This window comes from Ostrinia nubilalis, chromosome 11 (assembly GCF_963855985.1).
Source record: "Ostrinia nubilalis chromosome 11, ilOstNubi1.1, whole genome shotgun sequence".
NCBI classification, from domain to species: domain Eukaryota; kingdom Metazoa; phylum Arthropoda; class Insecta; order Lepidoptera; family Crambidae; genus Ostrinia; species Ostrinia nubilalis.
The window spans coordinates 16,422,215-16,446,561 of NC_087098.1; the positions used below are offsets into that span (position 1 = coordinate 16,422,215).

Consider the following 24,347-nt stretch of genomic DNA (forward strand, 5'->3'; position numbering starts at 1 on the left):
ATTATTGTGATGAATTTTAACAGGTAATAATTCATTAATACCTAAACCTAACCGCCTAAAACCTGTTAAAATTAATCAGTTAGCAAATCTAAAGTTTAAAAATTAATTAGAACCATATTGAACGTCAACAATCAATAAGATTGGAAAATAATAATAAAATTGTAATTGTCACAAGAGACAATAAAAAGCCACAATCAACGCAAGACACAAACATTAATAGACTAAGAGCTAGTGAACGCCAAACCTACGTTATTTATAAAAGCTGAAAGTTTGTCAGCGTGCTCCCAAGATAACTAGGTTAGAATGTTGGTGAATCATGAAATTTGGGTCATCGTGGCTTTGGCTACCCTAAAAAAATTGTCTGGCAAGGAGATGGAACTGTCAAAACTATCTGGCTGATGTGGAAACAACTTCTAATCATTGCCCAAATATTATACATGGACGTGAGTAGGATTACAGTCTATACAGAAAAGTTAGACTTACGTTATACTATAAAAGCTGATTTTTATACATAATATTTGAGCAATCATCAGAAGAAGTTTCCTCATTAGTCAGACAGTTTTGACAGTTCCAACTCATTGCCAGACAGGCATACTCGTATTTATAATTAAGGCAGCTGAAAAAGCCACGCTGACAAACTTTCAGCTTCTATAAAAAGACGTAGGTCTGGCGTTCACTAGCTCTTAGTCTATAATACAAATGCCTTTTTTTATAAAAAAAAAATAGTATGTACCTAGATAAAATTAAATTATAACTTATCATTATGCATTTTGTTATCTTTATCAATGTCTGTAGATAATGGATCGTTAGGATTTATAGTGAAAAATCAAATCAATGTACTCAATACGGACTCACGCTTACGGCTGCGTGTTTCCGAAATTTTGAAGAGGTAAACATTTGAAGTGATCTGAAGATGTCGGATAGTCGCAAAGGGAGTGTGGCTGGGCCCCAGAGGCCCAGCAAGGCGCCCAACAGTGGGCTGCAGGAGAAGGCGATCGAGCTGGACGACGTGCTCGTGAACGAGCTGGGCCAGTTCGGGAAGTTCCAGCTGTTCAACCTCCTGCTCGTGTCCATCCCCATGATTATGTCTGCGTTCATGAGTGAATATATTTTCTCGGCTGCAGCTATTCCACACAGGTAATTTCAAATATTGCAATTTTTAAAGACAACACTAGCTACATTGATGCTTCTGTGAACTTATGTGAAATTATAATAGGTAATTACGTAACACATTATCCTAAATTCTAGATTTACTATAAATGAACCATTTTTGTTGACCAATTTTTATTTTATAATATATACTATAATTAAATTAATATAAACAACAGTTCTTTATTTATTGTTCTGATAGCCACCTTAAGAAAGTGAGTTACATAAATTATTCCAGGTGTCAGATCCCAGAATGTGGGGAGTCTCATAAAGACCACTACTTCAACCCCGCGTGGACGGGCGAGGCCATCCCGGCGGGCTCCAGCTGCGAGCGCTTCGCCCCGCGCGGCCCCAACGGCTCGCTGGCCTCCTGCCCCGCCGCGCTCTTCTACCAGGACCAGCAGATCCCGTGCGACGGCTTCGTCTACGGGAGGGACAATTCCGTCGTCTACGATGTGAGTTCTAATACCGTTGCGAAAATCATAATAGGAATTTGATGAAAATATTTAGATGTGAAAATGTCATCTCCATCAAAGAACATTGTGAATACTAGGTGGATGTTTTTCCAGTTCGACCTCGGGTGCCAGGAGTGGATGCGCGCGCTAGCAGGCACGCTGAACAGCGTGGGAACGCTGCTGGTGCTGCCCATCACGGGCTACGTGTCCGACCGCTTCGGCCGCCGCGTGGCGCTCGTCATCAGCGTCTTCAACCTCGGGCTCATCGGCCTCATCCGCGCCTTCTCCGTCAACTACCCCATGTACCTGGCCTTGCAAATCCTCCAAACCACTCTTGGAGCTGGCACCTTCAGTTCTGCGTATATCTTTGGTAAGGATGCCCAACATAAAGCTGTTATAAGAATTAATTGTTACAGATATCTAATCATTTACAATATTTTTTTTAATTTTAGCTACGGAGTTTGTTGGTCCTAAGTTCCGTGTCGTCACGAGTGCCTCTTGCTCTTCTATGTTCGCCGTGGGCCAAATGATCCTTGGGAGTGTGGCTTGGGTGATCCAGCCCTGGAGATACATGATCATGGCACTCCACATCCCTTGCTTCCTGATCGTTTCCTACTACTGGATACTATCTGAGAGCGTAAGGTGGCTGTTGTCTAAACAGAAGTTTAATGAAGCTAAAGTTGTTTTGGAAAAGGTGGCTCGAGTCAATGGGACTCAAATTAGTGAAAAATCATTGCACGCGCTGTTAAACCCTCCGCAACCTCCAGTCGTTGTTGAGAAAAAGGTATGTTGTTAATTCATTGGCACTAATAAACAACAAATTAATATACTCGTATTCAATACAACCTAAAATAGATGATTCTTAAGTATTTTTTTGCCTTTAAAGGATGAGCCAAGCATGATCGCTACAATTGTCAAATCTCCAGTTCTTTTGCGACGAGTGCTCACGACTCCCATTTGGTGGATCACCACCACCTTCGTCTACTACGGCCTGTCCATCAACTCCACCAGCCTGTCTGACACCATGTACCTGAACTACATCCTCACTTGTGCCATTGAGATCCCTGGGTACTTTCTTGCTGTTTTCCTCTTGAACTGGATTGGAAGGAAGACTACTCTCTCTGGGGGATATCTCTTGAGCGCAGCTTGCAACTTAGCTTTCGCATTTATTCCCTCTGGTAAGCTATATCATTTTTGTGGCTCTGCTCTGTCCGTATCTCTATATTTTTAGATATATCATAAAAGGTTGATGAAAGTGAAAGGATATTAAGAGTTCGTTCGTTCGTTCGTTTCAGCCAAATGACGTCCACTGCTGGACAAAGGCCTCCTCCAAGGTTTTCCACAATGCACAATTCCATATTAAGAGTAACACCAACAAAAGCATCACTCTGGCTGGCATCATAGCAGTGGTCACACTTCGGTGCTTTTTGCAACAAAAAATTGCTATCGACAAAAGCGATGTAAATTAGGTTCTTCATGTTTCATTAAGACCGCACAGTAATTCGCAATAGCAGATAAATAATAAAAGTGTTATCTACTAATACTAAAAGATTATGAATAGGTAGATTAGAGGCAATTTTGCAACAAAAAAGTTATATCGACGGATACTATCTAGAGGCCCATAAAGTTCTCACAGCAATTCGACTATACAAAACCTTAAAGCACAATAGAATAATAAAAGTATTATCTATTCATACTAATAACCATACGATTAGATTATGAGTAACTATTCACCAGATTAGATGTTAATCGAGCCTTCGATATGCTCGATTGACGAAGTATTGTTTTGAATTTGTTTTTAATAAGCAAGCATAAATTATCTTAGCTCAGATTAAACATTAGAATATGGTTCACTGTGTGGTCTCTTAATCATCATTTTTCACGCGTACAACAAGTAATTTTGGTCCTAATAGCCCAGTTTAAATTGACTAGTCAACCATCAAAATTAAGCTTTCAGTAAAAATTTTAATTTAATTAAGCTTTAATGCCGTTAACGGGCATTCTCTGAAATTTTTACCATGTACATTACATGTATTTGTTTTGGATTCCAGACCTGACCGTGCTTCGGCTGATTATATTCTTGCTGGGCAAGTTCGGTATCTCGGTGGTGTTCACGTCTCTGTACCTGTTTACGTCGGAGCTGTACCCCACGCAGTACCGCCACAGCCTGCTCGCCTTCTCCTCCATGATCGGCAGGATCGGCTCCATCACCGCCCCTCTCACTCCCGTGCTGGTGAGTATCAGACTTGCATGGAGTATGACGATGCACTTAAGTAAACGTAGCATATTCCAGTATTTTGTTTGATATTCTATACTACTACTCCTTGATGGACCCAACATTAGGTGGAACGGTCTGGTGAAAGTCGCGGGAATTACCTAGATGCGAGCAGCGTAAGGATAGTCGCTATGAAAATCCTTGAGCCTTTGACCAACAGGCTTTTGTGCGCAGCACTAGTTTGTGTTTTTGTAAACGGCTTAGTGAGAGACCTTAACATTCATGTTAAGTTTTAAGAGTTGCTTCACTAAAGTAGTTAGAGTTTATTTATATTAACCGGCAGACAGTGGTGACTGAGTTTGTTTGTTGCGGCGCTTCTTCTCAGCACTTGCCAAATGTTGGTCTCGAAGCCCTGGTAGGGTAAAAAGATTATGAGACATTTAAAGGCTCCTTAATAGCAAAATATTTGACGATTTGTAAGAACTATATTTTATTAGTCTATACAAATAAAGAAACTTTGACTTTGACTTTTGACTTTAGAGAATTCAGAATAAGGTAACCAGGACCTACAAAAGACAGCACATCAAGCTAAACACTGAAAACATTTTGTATTTTTGTGGACCTATCCTATACCAGAATTTTTGCAAAAACATTCAAAAGATGACCGAAAAAAAAGATTATTGACTATCTCAACCGTAAAGTGATTAAAACTGAAAAGCGCCATCTACCTACTCGTACGAGTATTATGTATTTAGATATTGTGATAATTATTATTTAATAAATAATTTTCATGACTTAGTTTCATAGTATACTAGCTGACCCGGCGAACTTTGTTCCGCCTTAATGGCAATAAATAAGCAGACTTTTTTTTTATTTCGAACGGGATAAAAAGTATCCTATGTCCTTCTCCTGGCTCTAAACTACCTCCCTGACAATTTTCAGCTAAATCGGTTCAGCCGTTCTTGAGTTATAAGTGGAGTAACTAACACGACTTTCTTTTATATATATAGATTACTAGATGTCGCTGTGAGTATTATAAGAAAGAAGTATGACTGATACATAACTGATTTTACAAACAAATTAAGTTGGTGGCCGATCAAATTAGTTGGTTAAATAATAACACTATTATAAAGGAAGAAAGTTGGAATTTAATTAGTTAAAATCATGATGTTGATTAGAATTATATTAAAATGAACGTGATAGGAGAGACCACGTCAAGTCAAGATTTTACTCGTAAACACTGAACGAACGAAGTGTTTAATAACACCTTCATTCTCCCTGTTCGCAGACGGAGTACTGGCAAGGGTTGCCGTCGATCCTGTTCGGCTCCATGGGGCTGCTGTCGGGCGTGCTGGTGCTGACGCAGCCCGAGACGCTCGGCACCAAGATGCCCGACACGCTCGCCGAGGCCGAGGCGCTGGGCAGGCGCCCGCGCGCCGGGCCCAACTGATCTGAGACAAATTCATTATTAATTTACTAGCATATAGGTCCTTCTCATTCTGTCTCAGACATCATAAAGGTAGCAGGAAGGTGCTGGACGCAGGCCGCTACCAACCGGGCAGCATGGAAGGAATTGGGGGAGGCCTATGTTCTGCAGTGGACGTCCTATGGCTGAAATGATGATGATGATGATGATGAGGCCCTTACTAAGGGACAACATATCGCCACCACTTCAGGACAACATATCGGCTGGTGCTGACAGAAGTGGCGGGAGAAACTCGGTCACCTTTAACAATAATGGGGTGTACTTAGATAATCGTAAAGTGTTTGTTTTTCAAATCAAATCAAATCAAATCAAATCAAAAATATTTATTCAGTTTAGACCACAAGTGGCACTTATGAACGTCAATAGAAAATAATAAAAAAAGAAAAGGTAGCCCTTATGGGGCACTTTACATGTCTCCTTATCTTTTGGGCCCTACCAGCGCTTCGAGACAAACATAATATGGCAAGTGCTGAGAAGAAACGTTTTGTTTAGGGACGAGATTAGAGCTGTTCTGATTTCATTGAATTCGTGAAATTCTCCATACAAAACGCTAATTTCATAGCAAGGACCTATTAATTAAGGCATTACTTTGGAACTGCAGCATTCTATGAGAGACAGTAGCTTTTGCAGCCTAAAACTGATGTTATTATGATATTAACTGTATGTACAGTTTATACTTTTGTATGTCACAGTGTACAAATTATAAATTATTTATCTTTTTCATGTATACTACTTCGTTTTCATTGTATTTACTCATATCTCTACGAATAAACTTTTTACAATAATATATTTGTAAGTAAAATAATAGGTGGACCGACGATCTGGTAAAGGTCGCGGGAAGAGCCTGGATGCGGGCAGCGCAGGACCGTTCATTGTGGAAAACCTTGGGGGAGGCCTTTGTCCAGCAGTGGACGTCATTTGGCTGAAACGAGAAGTAAAATAAATTATATTTTTTGTACAAAAAATGTTTCTTTTTTACACATGCTGTTGAAGTCACATATGTGTATAAAGTGACATCTAGTATCAAAAGATAGTACTGTTGTTTATGTTGGGTTTTAGTTGTTACAAAGTGATACTAGATGGCACTGAGGGTAGATTAACACGCGGTTCAATTTGATTTTTTCCATTTCCTTGGGTCAAGAGGAGCCCAAAATTATGTGTCTTTCTAGGTCTGTCAAACGGTAGGACAATGTAGTAGAACAGAGATAGAACTAGTTTGAAAGCGAAATAGAATGATATAGTACATACAGTCCACGGTTTTATTGTAGCTACCTAGTACAGACCTGTTCATGGTCCTTGACGAGCCGGAATATAAAGGCTATTTTTGAGTGCACAGTGGTGAAAACCGCTGTAACCCGTACTCGCAGTGGATCGCTGCAACAAACCGAGTACGTGGTAGGTAGGAGGAGTACAGAACAGCTCCTGGATGATGAGCTGGTTCTTGGAGTACAGAACAGCTCTTGGATGATGAGCTGGTTCTTGGAGAGCAGAACAGTTCTTGGATTACGAGCTGGTTCATGGAGTGCAGAACAGCTCTTAGATGAAGAGCTGGTTGGAGGAGCTGAATCGAGCTAAGGCAAGCAAGGAGTTCCTGGTTGTGGCCTCAGGCTGCAGGCTCAGCTGGATCAGCGACTGAGGACAACGGGATCTACGGACTTCACTACACATCGACAAAGAAGGTTTTTTTAGTGCAATCTACACTTGCGAGCAAAAGTATGGAATCACTTACATGAAGTTGTTTCCACGCGATCTTGTGTACTAACCAATTTGTTAGTAACAAAAAAGTAGCACCATTTTAAAGATTAAACTTTTAACTTTAAATTGATACCAAATTCATTTAAATCACACCAGTATTTAAAAAGATATCCCGGCTGATGTGGAGAAGTAAGGAAAAAGACATGTATCAACTGCTTGATACGTCGCGAGTTGCGGCCTATTTACCCCCCATAAAAGCAAGTGTTTTCGGATTTTTGCTTTCACACGTTGATCCATACACATCTCCGCTTCTTTTGACACTTTACCTGGGATTCTACACCTTCAGAAGCAGCACAAATCGCTGCACTATTGCAAGAAGGGCTCAGCCAGCGGGCTGTCGCACGTCAGCTCCACATAAGCCAGTCCTGGGTTTCGAAAGTTTCAAGACGCTTTCGGGAGACTGGTGGCTTTATCCCGAGACCAAGTTCTGAACATTGCCGGTGCACATCGCAGAGGGAAAACCGTTTTTTCATGTCAACTTCTTTACGAAATCGTCATTTGACTGGTATCGACGTCCAGCAAGAGCTCAGAAATGTTCGTAGGATAGCTGTTAGCAAGTGGACAGTTCGTCTAAGATATAAACAATAGAATTTGACTCCAAAAAGGCCTGCCACAGGCTTGAAACTGACGGCAGGTCACCGATAAGCACGCTTTCAATTTGCTCGTACACATCTCGATGGGAAGTCGATCAAGCCACCCCCATAAGCCAATGTTTTAGTGAACCAGCACTGCACAAATCGCTCCCCAGGCCGTCTATAGACCCGACCTCTTCGACTACTGCACTGCAAAAACAGTCTGCATTCATCGGATAACAAAACTCGCCTCCATTACTCGCCTTCCGGGTGCGACCTAATTGAAAACGTGCTTGTCGGTGACCTGCCGTCAGTTTCCAGCATGTGGCAGGCCTTTTTGGAGTCAAATTTTATTGCTCATATCTTAGACGAACTGTCCACTCGCTAACAGCTATCCTACGAACATTTCTGAGCTCTTGCTGGACGTCGATGCCAGTCAAATGACGATTTCATAGAGAGGTTGACATGAAAAAACGGTCATCCCTCTGCGATGTGCACCGGCGCTGTTCAGAACTTGGTCTCGGGATAAAGCCACCAGTCTCCCAAAAGCGTCTTAAAACTTTCGAAACCCAGGACTGGCTTATGTGGAGCTGACGTGCGACAGCCCGCTGGCTGAGCCCTTCTTGCAACAGTGCAACGATTTGTGCTGCTTCTGTAGGTGTAGAATCCTAGGTAAAGTGTCAAAAGAAGCTGAGATGTGTATGGATCAACGTGTGAACGCAAAAATCCGAAAACACGTGCTTTTATAGGGGGTAAATAGGCCGCAACTCGCGACGTATCAAACAGTTGGTAGTGTTGGTACATGTATTTTTTCTTACTTCTTCACATCAGCCGGGATATCTTTTTAAATACTGGTGTGATTTAAATGAATTTGGTATCAATTTAAAGTTAAAAGTTTAATCTTTAAAATGGTGCTACTTTTTTTGTTACTAACAAATTCGTTAGTGCACAAGATCGCGTGGAAACAACTTCATGTAAGTGATTCCATACTTTTGCTCGCGAGTGTATGTGTGAGTGAAGTGCGAACCGTGAGTACTTTGACGTTTACTAAGCAGGAAAATTTCAACCTTATTTCAAGGAAGTTTATAACTTTAAAATTGTTTGGAACTTTAGTTTATTTTCATATGATTTTTAGAACTTAGAATAATTTTAGAAGTAGTTAGGACTTAGAATTTAAGTGGAAAAAACGAAGGTACGGGGACTCTATGCCCGATTTTCCATAGGATTGTTCAAAGTTCAAACACTTGTAAAATTTTCATGAAGTGAACTTAAAAAAAACTTCCAAGTTATTTTTTTTCGGTTTTAATTTTTTACTTTATTTTTGCTTTGTAATCATTTATTTAACAATGGCTACTATGGAATCTCTAATTAACTATCAGGATGATTTATCATCCAGGATTTTCAAAGCTGAAGTTAATTATAAAAAGTCACCCAAGGAACGCTTGACTAGAGATTACATAGACAACAGATTGCAGGCATTGATAGAGATGTGGGCTGAATTTAGACAAGGGCATAAGGGGTTATTACAGACTTCAGATCCAAAATTGTTAAAAAAGACAGATTACATGGTTAATGATGTTTACGATCAAACAGAACAAGTGGTTTTGAATTACAAGGGTGCATTGAAACAATGTCTATCTGCTATGTCAACACCCGCAGAGTCAGTAGACAATAGTAAGCCAAACTATCCATCCCAATCTCGAGTAAAGTTACCTGAGATTCATATTCCAAAGTTTGGAGGTAACTACTCAGAATGGATAACTTTTAGGGATTTATTTGTTTCAATGATACACAAGAACCAATCTCTCGACAACGTTCAACGTCTACAGTATCTAAAGGGGTATTTGACGGGAGAGGCCGAACAACTTATTCGGTACATACCTGTATCTGAGGTTAATTACGATCAATGTTGGATACTTCTAGAGCAAAGATACAGTAATAAAAAGTATTTAGCACACAATATTTTGAATCGGTTTTTAAGTCAACGTAATGCTAGTACTGTATCTGCAGGTATTTTAAAGGGTTTTATTGACACAACATCGGATTGTTTAAACGCTTTGATTAATTTAGGGATAGATGTCTCTACGTGGGACATAATGATCATACATTTGTTGAGTTCAAAACTAGATCCCGAGACACGCAAGGAATGGGAACTGCACATTGCGAAAACTGTAGCGTCTGATTGTTTACCAACCTACGATCAAATGAGGGATTTCCTGTATGATAGGTTTCGGGCTTTGGAATGTATCGAACCTAAATATTTCAGTAAACAGTCAGCCTCCAATGTGCATACCGGGCAGAATGTTAGTCATACTAGGGTTTTACATGCGACTAATGTTCAAAAATTATCTTGCGAGTTTTGTGGTGAGGAACACAAGTTATGTTTTTGTAAAGGGTTTTCAAGCTTAGGATATGAGAACAAACGTGACTTTGTTATCAAAAACAAAATGTGTTATAACTGTCTAGGAAGCAACCATGGTGTAAAGTTTTGCCGATCACCCACCAATTGTAGAGTTTGTAAAAAACGACATCATTCTTTGCTTCATTCAGGGCAAGCCCCCACTTCGACTGCTGGTTCAGGGTTTTTAGGTCAAGCAGTAGAAGAAGGCGCGGGGAAGGACAACAACCTAAATGGATTAGAACAAGATACACAGCCAATCAAGACTGCAAATCACATGGCATGTTGCGCGAAGAGTAAGAGCAGCCAGGTGTTATTGGCGACAGCATTGGTTGACGTTAAGTCTAGGACAGGCCAATATCATGTGTGTAGGGCTTTAGTTGATCAAGGCTCTCAAGCTTCGTTTGTGACAGAAGCTACGGTCCAAGGTTTAGGACTAAAGAAAGTGAATGTGACTAATGTCATATCAGGTTTCGGTGATGAAAAACCTTCGGTGTTATCCAGGTCCATGGTTTCACTTACACTCAAATCTAAACTAGATCCGAGTTTTGAGATCGAGGTGGAGGCGTATGTTCTTAGCGACATTACTTCTTATTTACCAGGACAGAGAGTTTCATTAGACAATTGGGTTGAATTATCACATGTTTATTTAGCTGATCCGCAATTTAACGTACCGAACAAAATTGATATTCTTCTGGGAGCAGACTTATGTAGTCAGATATTAAGGGATGGTTTGTTACGGGGACCTATAGGTTCACCTGTGGCACAGTGCACCACGCTTGGGTGGATAATATCTGGACCGATAAATACGGCTGCTGATGAAAATCGTGTTACAGTGTTGCATGCGCGTGTAAAGGGATTTAGTTCAAAACGCTATAGGGATTTGGAATCGAGAACTTTATTTACTTCAAAAAAGTTAACATCAAAAGAACAGCGATGCGAAGAAATCTTTACTGCGACCACTCGTCAGTGTGCAGATGGAAGATGTGGAGTGAAGTTACCGTTCCGAGAAGAAGTGCCTTCCTGTAACCAAGAAGAAACATCAGTCAGAACATTCAAAACATTTAGAACAAAGATTTATTACGGATACAACAAGCTAAAGAACACAAGATATACAGAGGATAATTCACAACTGGAACACATGAAGTTAACACAGAAAACTAAGTACAATGAAGAACAAGCAGTATACTTACCACATGCTGTTATTAAGGGAGATAGATCAACTGCGAAAGTGGTGTTTGGAGCATCCGCAAATGGAGTCCAACTGGGAAAGAAAGAATAGAGCAAATTAGGATTTTAGAACAAATTAGGAATTATAGAACAAATTAGGGATTTAAAGTACAAAAAGGGATTTATGCAACAAATTAGGGATTTATAGTACAAGATTTGGATTTATAGTACAAGTTTGGGAGTATAGTACAGTTTAGAGATTTATAGGACAAATGGTTATGTAACAGAAGTGTTACTAAGGTTATTAGAACAAAAAGAACAAAAAGGGGGAAGAAACTTACCTGAAACTGGAACAATGATGAATATCAGTACTCGGTGAATTGCCGCCGCTGTCTGCACCTGTAAGAAAAAGAAAAATTATATCGGTTGTATCGCGTTTATTCAATCTATTAGTATGAATAGCAACTGCATAAGCGAAGAAGTTATCAAGCAGTGTGGATAGCTGGAATAGGGTGAGAGGAAGAACTTACTAGGGATATAATAGAAGATTGGAATACTTACCTTTCAACGAGTTACCACTTAGCTAAAGTATCCACGGTGGTATGCACTTGATCAGACGATGCTTGCAGAGCTGCAGGGATTCTCAGATGCCTTCAACGTTGCTTACGCTGCTAGGGTTTTTTTACGCGTAATCACTGCATCAAGGAAATTCCCGTTGGGCTAGTTTGCTAGTGTCAAAACTCCGTTACTTCCGTGACAAATGAGTAGGTATATCGCAGTTTAAGTTTGTGGAGCTGTTTGGATGACTAAGTTGTTAGTAGTGTGTATGAAAGTTTTTCAAGGGTTTTTAAGAGAGCAAACTATCATACACTAAACACGAAAAGAAAAAGGGTTTTACGTTCATACAGGTACGGTAGACAAATCTATGTGAGAAAACAGTTCTTCACTCTCTAGTTCAGTTCGTGATTTTTAGGTAGGTAATAAGTTCAATTGATATTTTATAGACATTTTACAATTTTCATACAAGGTTTATTAACAGGCTCATAAAAGTTCTGAGTCAGCAGTCGGGGATACAATTTTGTTGTAGGATGATAACTTGTCTCCAAGTACGTGGTTGTTTGGCAAGATTTTCTAGGACAATCCCTGAACTGATGGGATGACTTGTATTTTGTAAATGTAAATGTGTAGTTTTAAAATTGGTTTTCACTGGTTAATAAGTAATTAACTGTTAAGGAATGTTATATTATTTGATTTACTAGTTTTAAGGTTTAGTTAAACGAGTGGTTTTAATATGTAAAGGGTTTATTATACGAGGGGTTCTTAAACATGGGTTTTTATACGCGAGGTGAGGGTTTTTATACGAGAGGTTTTATACTAGACATGTATGGGTCATAGTTAAGGACATTCTGTCCTTGGTGGGCGGCATGTTGAAGTCACATATGTGTATAAAGTGACATCTAGTATCAAAAGATAGTACTGTTGTTTATGTTGGGTTTTAGTTGTTACAAAGTGATACTAGATGGCACTGAGGGTAGATTAACACGCGGTTCAATTTGATTTTTTCCATTTCCTTGGGTCAAGAGGAGCCCAAAATTATGTGTCTGTCTAGGTCTATCAAAGTAGAACAATGTAGTAGAACTAGTTTGAAAGCGAAATAGAATGATATAGTACATACAGTCCACGGTTTTATTGTAGCTACCTAGTACAGACCTGTTCACATGCTATGTTCTGTGAAATAATGACCATTAATTGTATCTTTAGTGGCGTGTGTCCACACAATCATCGGCTTTCAAAATGCCTTGCCAGTGTGCCGTCCTGGCCGCCGGGTTGGTCGCCGGCCGAGCCGCCCGGCCCGGCATGGTAGGTACAATTATTTACCTAACTTTGAAATAAAAAAAATAACATTTATCGTACCTGTGTCGTATCGTAAATAATATATTTAACGCCATCGTAGATTTCATAGCAATGTTGAACCTAAGTTTCATAACTATGATGAGGTTTATCAGTTTTTCCACAATGGGATGTAACATCTATTTTTAATGCTGAAAACAACATAACAAGCAAAAAACCTGTACTAAATGTGTAACTTATGGATCTAACTTGGCAACAACTTAATCTGTTTACGAAGGTTTTCATTTTCGATTAGATATTTGAGATTAAAGTAATCCGTTGTGTAAAGCCTACTTATTCCTGGCCTTATCTGCTACTTAAGAGGGAATATAAAAAAAAATCATTTACATGTAAAAATAAATAATAGGTTATAATATATAACTTTAAGGCTATACCTGCGCTGCCCACAAAGTTTCGTAGCAAGACTGACTGTTTATTATTCACCTACTTATGAAAGCTTAATTAAACACAAAAAATAAAAGTTGCACCACTCACTATAAAAGACGGCATTTGACATCGTTGCATTTAATATCTACAACCCCAATGGGCCATGAAATATCATTTAACTGTCTACCTGCATCCATCATAGACCATAGTCACAGTATAATATAATAATATAATGAGCTATAGTATATTTTCAAATAACATGCCGCTGTCAATAGATGGCGTTAACAGTCAAATTCAAATTCAAATTCAAATCTTTATTGCGTACTAAGTGACAATTTTTGTAATGGTGGAAATTACATACACATGGGCTTAAGACTTAGTGACCTAGGAGGTATTGCAACAGAGTAGGTGGCTATATACATTCATTATACATAATATGAGAAGTAACATAATTGCATACTTCGATGCTAAAAAATAACAAATAAAGCAGATTACAAATTAAAGTATCTAGAGACATTTTCGGTGGTCAGTTGTTAGATATTCGTTAATTGAGTAGAAACATTTAGGTATTAAATATTGTCTCAGAGCTTTAGAGAAGCGTTTAATGTTAGGTTCGGTTTTTATGTGTTCAGGAAGTTTGTTGTATAGTTTCACTGACATGTAGTAGGGGCTGGTATTTAACATTTTTATTCTTGATTGAGGTAAGTAAAGTTTATCCTTATGTCTGGTATTTCTATTATGCGTGTCCTTGATTTTTGTAAAATTATTAATATTCTTATAAGTAAATATACATGTATCATAAATATATATCGATGGTAAGGTAAGTAGGTTGTATTTAATGAAGTAGGGTTTACATGATTGCGTATTGTCTATTTGAGCTATTATTCTGATGCATTTTTTTTGCATGATAAAGAGGTCAATGAAATCTGTACTGTTTCCCCAGAGTATAATTCCATACTTTAATTGAGAATAGGCGTAGGCGTAGTAGGCTGCTAATGCTGCTTCTGTGTGTGTACTGTGAGTTATTTCATAATAAAGAGCGTAAGTAAATTTGGATAGTTTTGATTTAATATGTTCTATGTGTTTTTTCCAGCTAAGGTGTGTGTCTATTACAATGCCAAGAAGTTTGAATGTATCTACTAATTCTATTTCATTGTTTATGAAGGTATTATTGATAGTTAATGGATTTTTTTTATATGATCTAAACTGTATGATTTTCGTTTTTGGGAAGTTTATTTGGAGATTATGGTCTTGGAGCCAGTTTGTTATTTTTTGTAAGCTTTCTTTCAGTAAAGTATTTGCAGTTTCGATGTTATTACACTTTATTAAAATTGATATGTCGTCAGCGAAAAGGACCGGTAAGATAACGTCGTTTTTTATAATTTTCGGAAGGTCGTTGATGTAAACTAGGAAAAGTACACATCCTAGGACACTGCCTTGGGGTATGGAACAGGTCATATGTTTTTTACTGGACTTAGTGGTTATTATTTTATGTTGTTTATTGTCATAACTATCTATTTGTACTATTTGTTGTCTGTTTTGAAGGTAAGATTTAAACCATTGATGACTTGGTCCCCGTACTCCAGATCCATAGAGTTTTTCTAACAATATATTATAATCGACAGTTTCGTATGCTTTTGTCATGTCCAGTAATAGTCCTAGTCCGTATTGTTTATCGTTTATATGTTCGAGGGCTGTTTGGATATATTTATATACAGCTAATGTTGTCGATTTGGTTTTTCTGAATCCGTTTTGGTTTTCGTCTAATATATTCATTTTTTCTAAAAACGTATACAATCGGTTACACATAGCTTTTTCGAATATTTTGGAAAAACTTGGTAGGAGAGCTATAGGTCTATAGTTGTTGGCTATGGTAGTATCGTCTTTTTTATGTATCGGTTTAATTAATGAAATCTTTAATAAATCTGGGAAGATGCCTTCTTGGAAACTTTGATTTATGAGGTGTGTTAAAGGCTCAGACAGCTCCTCGCTACATTGTTTTATTAATGTTGGTGGGACCTCATCTATACCACTACTTTGTTTATTTTTTAGAGACGCTATGATTTTTTTAATTTCTTTTTGATCTACGGGTTGCAGATACATGGAACATGCTGGTGAGTTTATGACTTGGCAGACATTGGATTTTAATTTTGTATTTTTTTTACTTATTTCAGAGAAAGTTTTATTAAATATTTCACACACAGTTTTTGGACAATCGGTAAGTTTATCTTCAAATCTTAATTTAATATTTTTATAAATTTTGAAATTAGCTTTTCCTGTTTTTGTATTTATAATTTTCCACATTGTTTTGTATTTATTGTCAGATTGTTTTATCTGTTTAGAGTATTCAAGTTTTTTAGACATTTTAATACATCTTTTTAATATTTTACTATATTGATTATAATATTTTCTTATAACTGTAGAATTTGATTCATTAACTAGTGTTCTTAGGAGTCTTTTGTGTTTACAAGATTTTTTTAGACATTTCGTAAGCCAGCTTTTATTTTGGTTGTTTTTTATTTTAATGGACTCTAAAGGTATATATTTATTTAAAAGGTTTTGTATCATTAAATGGAAGGTTGTATAGTTTGCTTGAATGTCTTTACCATTATTTGTGATATTACTCCAATCAATTTCCTGTAATGCATTTTTAAAATTTAATATTTTTTGCTTTGTAAATACTCGCTTTTTTACTAGCCAGGGTTTACTGTTGTTATGGAGCAAATTTTCTAGGCGTAATTCTATTATAACTGATTTATGGTCAGACAGACCATAGTCTTTCACATATGTTTTGTTTACAAATGGTTTATAGTTGGTAAATATTAAATCAATAGAGGTTTGCGTTTTTTCAGTTACACGAGTGGGTTCTTTAATAAGTTGTTTCAGATTGTATGATAGCATGAAATCGAGAAATTCTTGTTTTCTTTTGTTTTTGGTGCATAATACGTCAATATTAAAATCACCGCCAATTATTATATGTTTGTTCCTATCTTGGTGGTTTAGTTTATTGAGTAATTTTGTCATTTGCTCATAGAATATATTTATATTGCGATCCGGCCTATATACACCTACAATGATAGTATTAATTTGTGGAAATTCTATTGCGCTAAATTCTATAATAAATTCTTTAGAAAACTTAACAATATCCTCTCTAATCACATTTTCTAATGTATCCTTAATTGCTATACAGACTCCACCTAATCTATGTTTTTTCCTACAAAACAGTGAGGCTATTTTGTATCCGGGTATTTTTATTGTTTCACAAAAATCTCTGTTTTTACCTACTTCTGACAATGATATTACATCTAGATTTGAGTCTACCAATAGCTGTTCAATTAGAGGTAACTTATTCCCTATGCTTTGAATATTCTGGAATGCGATTGTACAGTTATTTGCGAAATGTACAGTTGGTAGACGTTGTTGTTTTGTCTTCTTCCACAGGTGTTTGTTGCTGAATGTCCTTAGTGTTGTTGTGGCCAGCTTTGTTGCAGTTTTCCTTTTCTACTGGGAGATCTTCGTAAGGTTTTCCGTTTATAATCAGTTTATTATGTTTTATTATTGCATGCTGTCCTTTCTGTCGGGCTTCTTGCAATTTTTGGCGAAGCATATTCCTTCCTTGTAATTTTTCCTTATCCATGAATGTAGTGACTGCCAATCCAGTGTTCTTAAAGGAGTTGGAGTTTTCTAGTATGTATTGTGTAAATCTTTTGCTTAAAAATTCAATTTCAATTGGTCTGCGGTTTCCTTGTCTTCCTAGCCGCTTTATCTTCTCTATATAGGGATTCGTATTTATATCTAGAATGTCTGCAAATACTTTGTTCACTCGGTCATATAGATTGTAATTGTTCTCATTTGTTGGTTCAGTCAATCCATATAGTACTATCTTTTTCTTTGAGACGTCTAGGTTTTTAAGTTGGCTTTCTATATTTTCGATTTTCTTGTCGATTGTTTTTACTTGTTCTTTCATGAGTTTTTGGTCTTTGGTCAATTTTTGTGTGGTTTCTTTAGATTCGTTCTGGATTTTCAGTATGGCAGAGTTAATTTCTGTTTGTATAGTTTCTTTAACTTCCTCTAAGATAGACTTTTTTATTTTTTCTAATTTTTCATCTAAAAGTTGGCTGAATTTGTCAAATGTTATCACATTTTCAGAATGACTCTCGTGTGAAATACTTATATTCTCATTCAAGGTGTTGTTGGTTTGAGTATTCCCTGTTATATCATCTATATCCTGTTCTATGTAACTTTGTTCTAGTGAAACATTTTTTTGCTCAGGTTTGCGTCTGTGTGTAATGTTTAGTTCGCATTCGTCGTTTTTGTAGCAGGACGAATGTGGTCTAACTGGTGTATTTGAATTATTTGTTTTTGGTATTTTATTCTTGCATTCTTGACAGTCCCAATTATTTTTGCGCTCTGCGGTCATGACGTTGTAGAATAACTTCTCACTTACATTTATGCATATAATGTGGTATTTTTTGGAGCATAAGCAGCATGCTAGGAATCGGCGTGATTCGATATTCTGCAGGCAAGCAGCACAAGTGCCGTATGTTTTTGACTCCATTGTATTTATAAGACCCGTAGCGCCCTCTTTATTTTAAAATTTGAACTGGCAGAGTCCTGTGTTTAGTTGCGGCAAGGGTGCTTGGATGGACGTTTCAAGTAGTACGTAAGTTTGAAAAAATACGATAGATGGCGTTATTTTTGGTGTATCGGACAATAGTCTATAACAGCACGTAATAAGTATGGTAATGCTGTAAACACTGAACACATTTAAATAAAATAAACCGTCTTCTTCACTAATTACTATTTTCATAACAATAGGCACTTTGAATAGTTTGTTTCACTTGTTTTACATTGGGCACAATTAGTTTTTGTTGTTTTATAAAAGTTCCACTAAGTTTTAGATAGCTTTGAGTTAGTTTTCAATAGCCCTGCATTCACACTGTTAGTTTGTTAATTGTTTCACACACATCGTATAATTTATGGAGATAACACTTCCACACGTTGTTTGTAGTATACTTTACGTAATTTCAACTTAAGTTGTCAGTTAAACTAACTTTTAGTATTTTTAAACCATTTTTATACGCGAGCCGGTCTTTACGTGATGGCAGCGCCACCTACTTCTTGAAACCTCAAAACTTGAAGGCTTATTATGTTTAGTAGCATTATTTTGAAAAGATTTGCTATTGGAAAGACCTAATTTGAAGTAACTTCTTTTGTTGCTGAAAAACTGAAACTTCTATTATTTAGATCAGATAAGCAAATGGATCTTTTACCGTGCCCAAGTTTTTTCAAGACCGACATTGGAGTAGAGGAAAACCTATACTATCTATACTAATATTATAAATGCAAAAGTAACTCTGTCTGTCTATCTGTCTGTCTCGCTTTCACCGCGCCTAAACCACTGAACCGATTTTGATGAAATTTAGCATAGATATATGTAGTTTGAGTCCCGGGAAAGGACATAGGATAGTTTTAATCCCGGTTTTTGAAATAGGGACGCCGCGATAAAGTTTTTCTGTGACAGACAAAATTCCACGCGGGCGAAGCCGCTGGCAGAAAGCTAGTAATGTAATATAATAGTATTGTATCAATGCTTTGTATTTCGTACATACTTACTCGTAGGTTGGCGTACGTTTTAATATCATGGCAGATGTTTTACATTTTGCTAAAATTGACACTAAGGCTGAGTTGCATCACCATATTTTAACCGAAAACAATAACTGGCAAGCCGAGAACTAAAGTAGGTATAACGTATTAGGTTAAACTATATCGGAAAGTTTAATAATAGAGATAATTTAGGCTAAATTTTATTATTTTATACATCGCGAACAAAACAAAGGCACGCCCTTTGTTTTGTGAGGCACTTTCAAGATGAAGTTTCTCTGTTCATTCTCAAGCACCGTAGCGGTTGTGGTAGCGGTTATTTTATAAAACTTCGGGTTTTCCCAACAGGTGGTTTAAGATTTTAGATAGTATCTTTGTGTACTTATAATATTATCACACGTTAATGCAATTATAAACAAGCCTATTATCCAATTAATCAATTCAACATTCTACTGAAGTATTTTTACCAAAATAAAAAAAAAAACAAAATCAAAATTCGTTTATTCTTGGAACCTATGTAAATGACATATTACAGGTGTTAAATATTAAGTAGTCGGTATCACTATGTCTGGCCCAAGGTCGGCACAACATAACATCATTGAGTCGTATTAGGTTAGTAGAAACTGAATAAAATAAAAAGTAAGTTAGTAATGTCCAATCAGTAACCACTTCATATTACATAAACATAAAAAAGTGAAGAATCTTACAATTTGTCAGTTAGAATAGGCTTTGCTTATTAATAAGGATAGCATCTGCTTGTGAAATACTTGAATATTTGTGTCTTTTAGTGTCTGTGTGTTATTGTAAATTTTTGGAGCCATACTAATGAAGCTATGGGGGCTATTTGCCAACAACCCACCATATATTTTACTCGGAATCCTATTCCGATTCTTAATCGTTAAGACATCGTTAAGATTATTGTTAGGCAGTTCGAGTCAGGAAATAAAGGTAGGAAGAACACGGTAGAAGGAAGAATATTATTAGCCGATTGGAAATTATATTTAACAACAGGAAAAGCAAAGGATTGATTAGGATACAATAGCAATAAAATTATTTAAACGTTGAGAGCAAAGCGATCGCGGAAGAAGTGTCACGACGACATATTTCAAATCTCTTCAAAGGCGATGAGTGATCGGAGAACGGTGACCGGCGTTGAAGCGAGACGGCAGCATACGTCTTCACGGGTGTGCGAGTGACGCAGGTGTATTGTGACGGCCGCAGCACGCATGCGCCAACGATTCGTTCACGTTCCGTCAAGTCGGGGTTGGCCCAATCTCATAGGCGGAAGCGGATCGCTCCGAAATCTAAGGCGGTGGTCCAAGTTAGGAATGTGGCGGATGGCCGCCACAGTACTCCCCTCCGCAGACCGTGACTACGGTCGATAAAAATCGGGCAGCCGGACTCTTCGACCACTGGAAGTCCGCATGACGTCTTCTTCGGCTGGTTGAGCCGTCCTCTGAACTACTTTGGACTCATACGCTGCCTTGAGCCGGTCAATGGAGACATTGACATTCTTGGCGTTGACGTCCAAGGTGAAGTACTTAGGTTGTCGGCTGACAACCTTGTAGGGTCCAGCGTATGGCGGCTCCAGGGCGCCTCTCACGCGATCTTGGCGAACGAAGACGTGGGAAGAGGTGTGGAGATCGCGTGGAACGTAGAAGGCCGAAGTGGAGTGCCAGGTGGTAGGACGAGGAGCAAGCTTCGCCATGCACGCGCGAAGACGAGTCGCGTACTGAGTGACGTCAGCTGTGAGGTAGTCGTCCTTGGGGCACAGGAACTGACCGGGTAGGCGAAGAAAGGCGCTTGTGAGCTTCCTCCAATGTTTAACAACCCTAATTCAATTATTCATCATTTTCTCAACGTGCCTGGGGGAAACAATGTGACGATCTCTCAATTAACCTATTACGAATATCACAGACATAGGAACCTTATATCATTCTCACTCCATACTGTTAGCTCAGACGTTGTCTTAAGAACCATCACAGCGCTCAAATCGAATGCTCAGGGAAGTGACGGCATCACACTGGATATGCTGATGCTCACATTGCCTTACTCACTCAAAGCACTCACCGACATAGTGAACGGTTCTATACTGCAAGGGATCTTTCCAGACTGTTGGAAGGTGGCAGTCGTAAGGCCACTACCAAAAATTGGTCATCCTGCTTCAGTTCAGGACTTGAGGCCTATCAGCATCCTACCATGTTTGTCCAAAATCCTCGAGCGTATAGTTTGTGATCAATTAACTAAATACCTTGAGGAGCAGGAGCTGCTCCCGCGCCGTCAATCGGGATTCCGCAAGGGTTTTGGGACGGCTACTGCTCTTTCGGATGTGATTGATGACCTTCTGGCTGCTCAGGATGGGGGGTTGGTTTCGACGCTGGTGCTGCTGGACTTCTCGCGCGCCTTCGACTCCATTAATATTCCTCTGCTTCTCTCCAAGTTGCGTTATTATGGTCTTGATGATTCCTCCATACGATGGTTTCATAGCTATCTCTCTCTGAGACAGCAGTACGTGGAGCTGAAAGGGGTGGATGGGTCGGCATTATTGTCAGAACAAAAACCAGTAACTCGCGGAGTTCCTCAGGGATCCATATTGGGTCCAATACTGTACATTTTGTACAGTGCTGACATAATCAACTGTATCAAGGACTGTCAATACCACCTATATGCCGATGATCTACAATTATATACATCATTCCCTCCATCTGATCATGAAAATGCAATAATGAAGATCAACAACCAACTAGGCAGAATTTTTGACTGGTGTACTGCCAATTGCCTTGTTCTCAACCCAAGAAAATCAAAGTTCATGCTAACTGGAACACGTAAAGGCTTGGAAACTCTTAAAAGCATACAACTCAACGTTGAAATAAATGGAGAACCTTTAGAAAGAGTGGCTGAGGCGAGAAACCTGGGAATGGTCATTGATGGAAACCTCAAGTTCGAAAGCCATATACTCGAGTGCACTAAGAACTGCTTTTACCGCTTAAAGATTCTATACAACTTGAGGCCCTATTTAAGCGAAAGCCTTAGAATATCTTTATGTGAATCACTTGTATTAAGCAAACTTAACTACTGTGATACAGTGTATGGCCCGTGCTTGCTGGGTAAATCGTCACGTCTCATTCAAAGGGTACAAAACGCATGCGCCCGTTTTTGTTTCACTGTGCCTCCGAGATCACACATCACGCCATTCCTGAACTCATCAAACATGTTAAAGATGGCTGCTCGGCGAAGATTGCACCTGGCCACCATGTTGTTTGGCATACTGGATAGTGCGAGGCCTAAGTATCTGTTCAGCAAACTGGAATGGGCCCAAGCTCAGAGTAGATATCCAAAGAGGCTATGCACTCACATATTTGCCACACCCAAACATCGCACAGCAGCTTTTCGCGGGTCATTCAGATTTGCGGCGTCCCGGTGCTGGAACGACCTGCCTCCTCCTCTGCGCGCCCTGAAAACAAAATTTACTTTTAAACATCACCTAAGAAAATATTTAATAGAATTGCAAAAGACTGACAATGATGGGTTACTTACCAGCGGGTCATGCGCGGCAAGCGTAGGAGACCTATCGGGGCGTCCTGGCACCGGTATGCCGCAGTGAAATGATGGACGGAGGCCATGATCATGAAGCGCTGGGTTCATACAAAGTTGCCACCATTCCCATTCCAATTCCCCATTTTCATTCTCGGGGCCCTCCCTGCGCATGAGTGCATCCTATAGGGAAAGTAAAGTAGTATTTATCTTTATTAAACTGAATAATGTATCGAACTAAACAGTAAATGGATAACTTTCTCACCAAGTTACTTGCACTTCATGCCGAAAAACCAAGGCAATGGATGGGAATCAAAACGCCAAGCACTCCGTTTAGCGTCGTCTTGGGCCTGCTTTACTTTACTTTATTGTTCTCTGGCTTGACCTTTGTGGTGTGTGGCTATAAATCACTTTCTTCAATCAAAATCAGGAATCAAAATGGTGAAATCCAACTCCAAAGATGAAATCACGTTTTTATTGCGTGGCAGCACGCGGTCTTCAATGCATGTGGTCGTCATCCACAGATAACTATATTAATTAGTCGGAAACCTCATTCCTTCATTCAATGTCAATTGTGATGTCAATCATCAACCATTTTCCTTTTGTTCTTTTTTTATTTTATTTTTTTGTTTTACTTTTAAGAATAGCTTATTGTCACAGATATTGATAGATGCAGCATGTGATTTGTATGAAGACGAGCGTGCCACTTTTAAACGTCATTAGTGTCATTTTAGCGAATTTTAGTGATTGCCGCAACGTAAAAATAATCGTATCATCGTACTGCAATCGCAAAGTAATCGAGAGATGTCGTGTGACTCGATTCGATAATTAATTAATTCCGATAAAACTGATATTTTGATAAATTTATAGCCAGTCGGAATGTGGATCGATATAATTTTGTAGCGGTAAACGTCATTCTGTATTATTGTTTTTCTTATTGATTTGCAAATAATATATTTATTGTGCTTTTATCAAAGTAATGATCGTCATTCCATTGTGCTAAATAGTACTAGTGGCGCCCTCTTTGTCAATGTTTTGTCTTTGTCAATGTTCTGTTTTTGTTTTGTTTTGTTTAATGTTATTTTTTTACTTTTATTTATAATGTTGGTTGGAGAGGCTCCCGCTGAAAACCAGCGTCGGGGCACGCGTGCATGCACGCGTGGCTCGATTAATGCTGAGCGGGCGCCTTTTTGGCACAAAAATATGCGTGTATAGTTTTAAGTCCCTTTGTTCTGTTTTTATTTTTTTTCCTTTTTTGTGTCAAATAAAGTTTTTCTTATTCTTATTCTTATTCTTATTCTAAGTGCTTCGCCGTACACCAGTTCGGCAGGGGAAGACTGGAGGTCTTCTTTCCAGGCACTACGCATGCCTAGAAGAACTAGTGGCAGTGCTTCAGTCCACTGTGAAGCTGGAGCGTGGCACATGATCGCTGCCTTGAGCTGGCGGTGGAGTCGCTCAACGATACCGTTGGCCGCTGGGTGGTAGGCTGTGGTGCGGAGATGGCGCGCACCAACCAAAGAAGTGAGGGCCTGGAACAGGTGGCTCTCAAACTGGCGACCACGGTCTGTGGTTACCCGCTCAGGACAACCGAATCTGGCAATCCAGCCAGACACGAGGGCAGCAGCACAGGTCTCCGCGGTGATGTCCTTCAGCGGATACGCTTCAGGCCACCGAGTAAACCTGTCTATAACAGTGAGGAGGTACCTGTAATCACATGACAAAGGTAATGGCC

General features: G+C 38.7%; 1 protein-coding gene and 1 long non-coding RNA gene across 2 annotated transcripts; one reads left to right on the forward strand and one right to left on the reverse strand.

Annotated features, from left to right (window-relative positions):
- Positions 1–853: 853 nt before the first annotated feature.
- On the forward strand, positions 854–6,032 carry LOC135076384 (organic cation transporter protein-like). The gene is made up of 7 exons (XM_063970877.1): positions 854–1,137; positions 1,388–1,604; positions 1,719–1,974; positions 2,057–2,388; positions 2,491–2,782; positions 3,656–3,837; positions 5,108–6,032. Exons 1-7 carry the CDS (start codon positions 914–916, stop codon positions 5,267–5,269), a joined length of 1,665 nt encoding a protein of 554 aa, XP_063826947.1. The 5' UTR covers positions 854–913; the 3' UTR covers positions 5,270–6,032.
- Positions 6,033–21,337: 15,305 nt separating this feature from the next.
- On the reverse strand, positions 21,338–23,125 carry LOC135075927 (uncharacterized). The gene is made up of 3 exons (XR_010258160.1): positions 22,881–23,125; positions 22,619–22,798; positions 21,338–22,535 (listed from the first exon to the last, which is right to left on the reverse strand). It is a non-coding gene; the product is annotated as an uncharacterized LOC135075927 (long non-coding RNA).
- Between the last annotated feature and the right edge of the window lie 1,222 nt (positions 23,126–24,347).

Excerpts from the sequence above, each read along its gene's own strand:
- LOC135076384 (XM_063970877.1), top strand. The coding sequence starts at position 914 with ATGTCGGATAGTCGCAAAGGGAGTGTGGCTGGGCCCCAGAGGCCCAGC. Across the intron at positions 1,975-2,056 it reads CAGTTCTGCGTATATCTTTG|CTACGGAGTTTGTTGGTCCT; the intron begins GTAAGGATGCCC and ends TTTTAATTTTAG. Across the intron at positions 3,838-5,107 it reads CCCCTCTCACTCCCGTGCTG|ACGGAGTACTGGCAAGGGTT; the intron begins GTGAGTATCAGA and ends CCCTGTTCGCAG.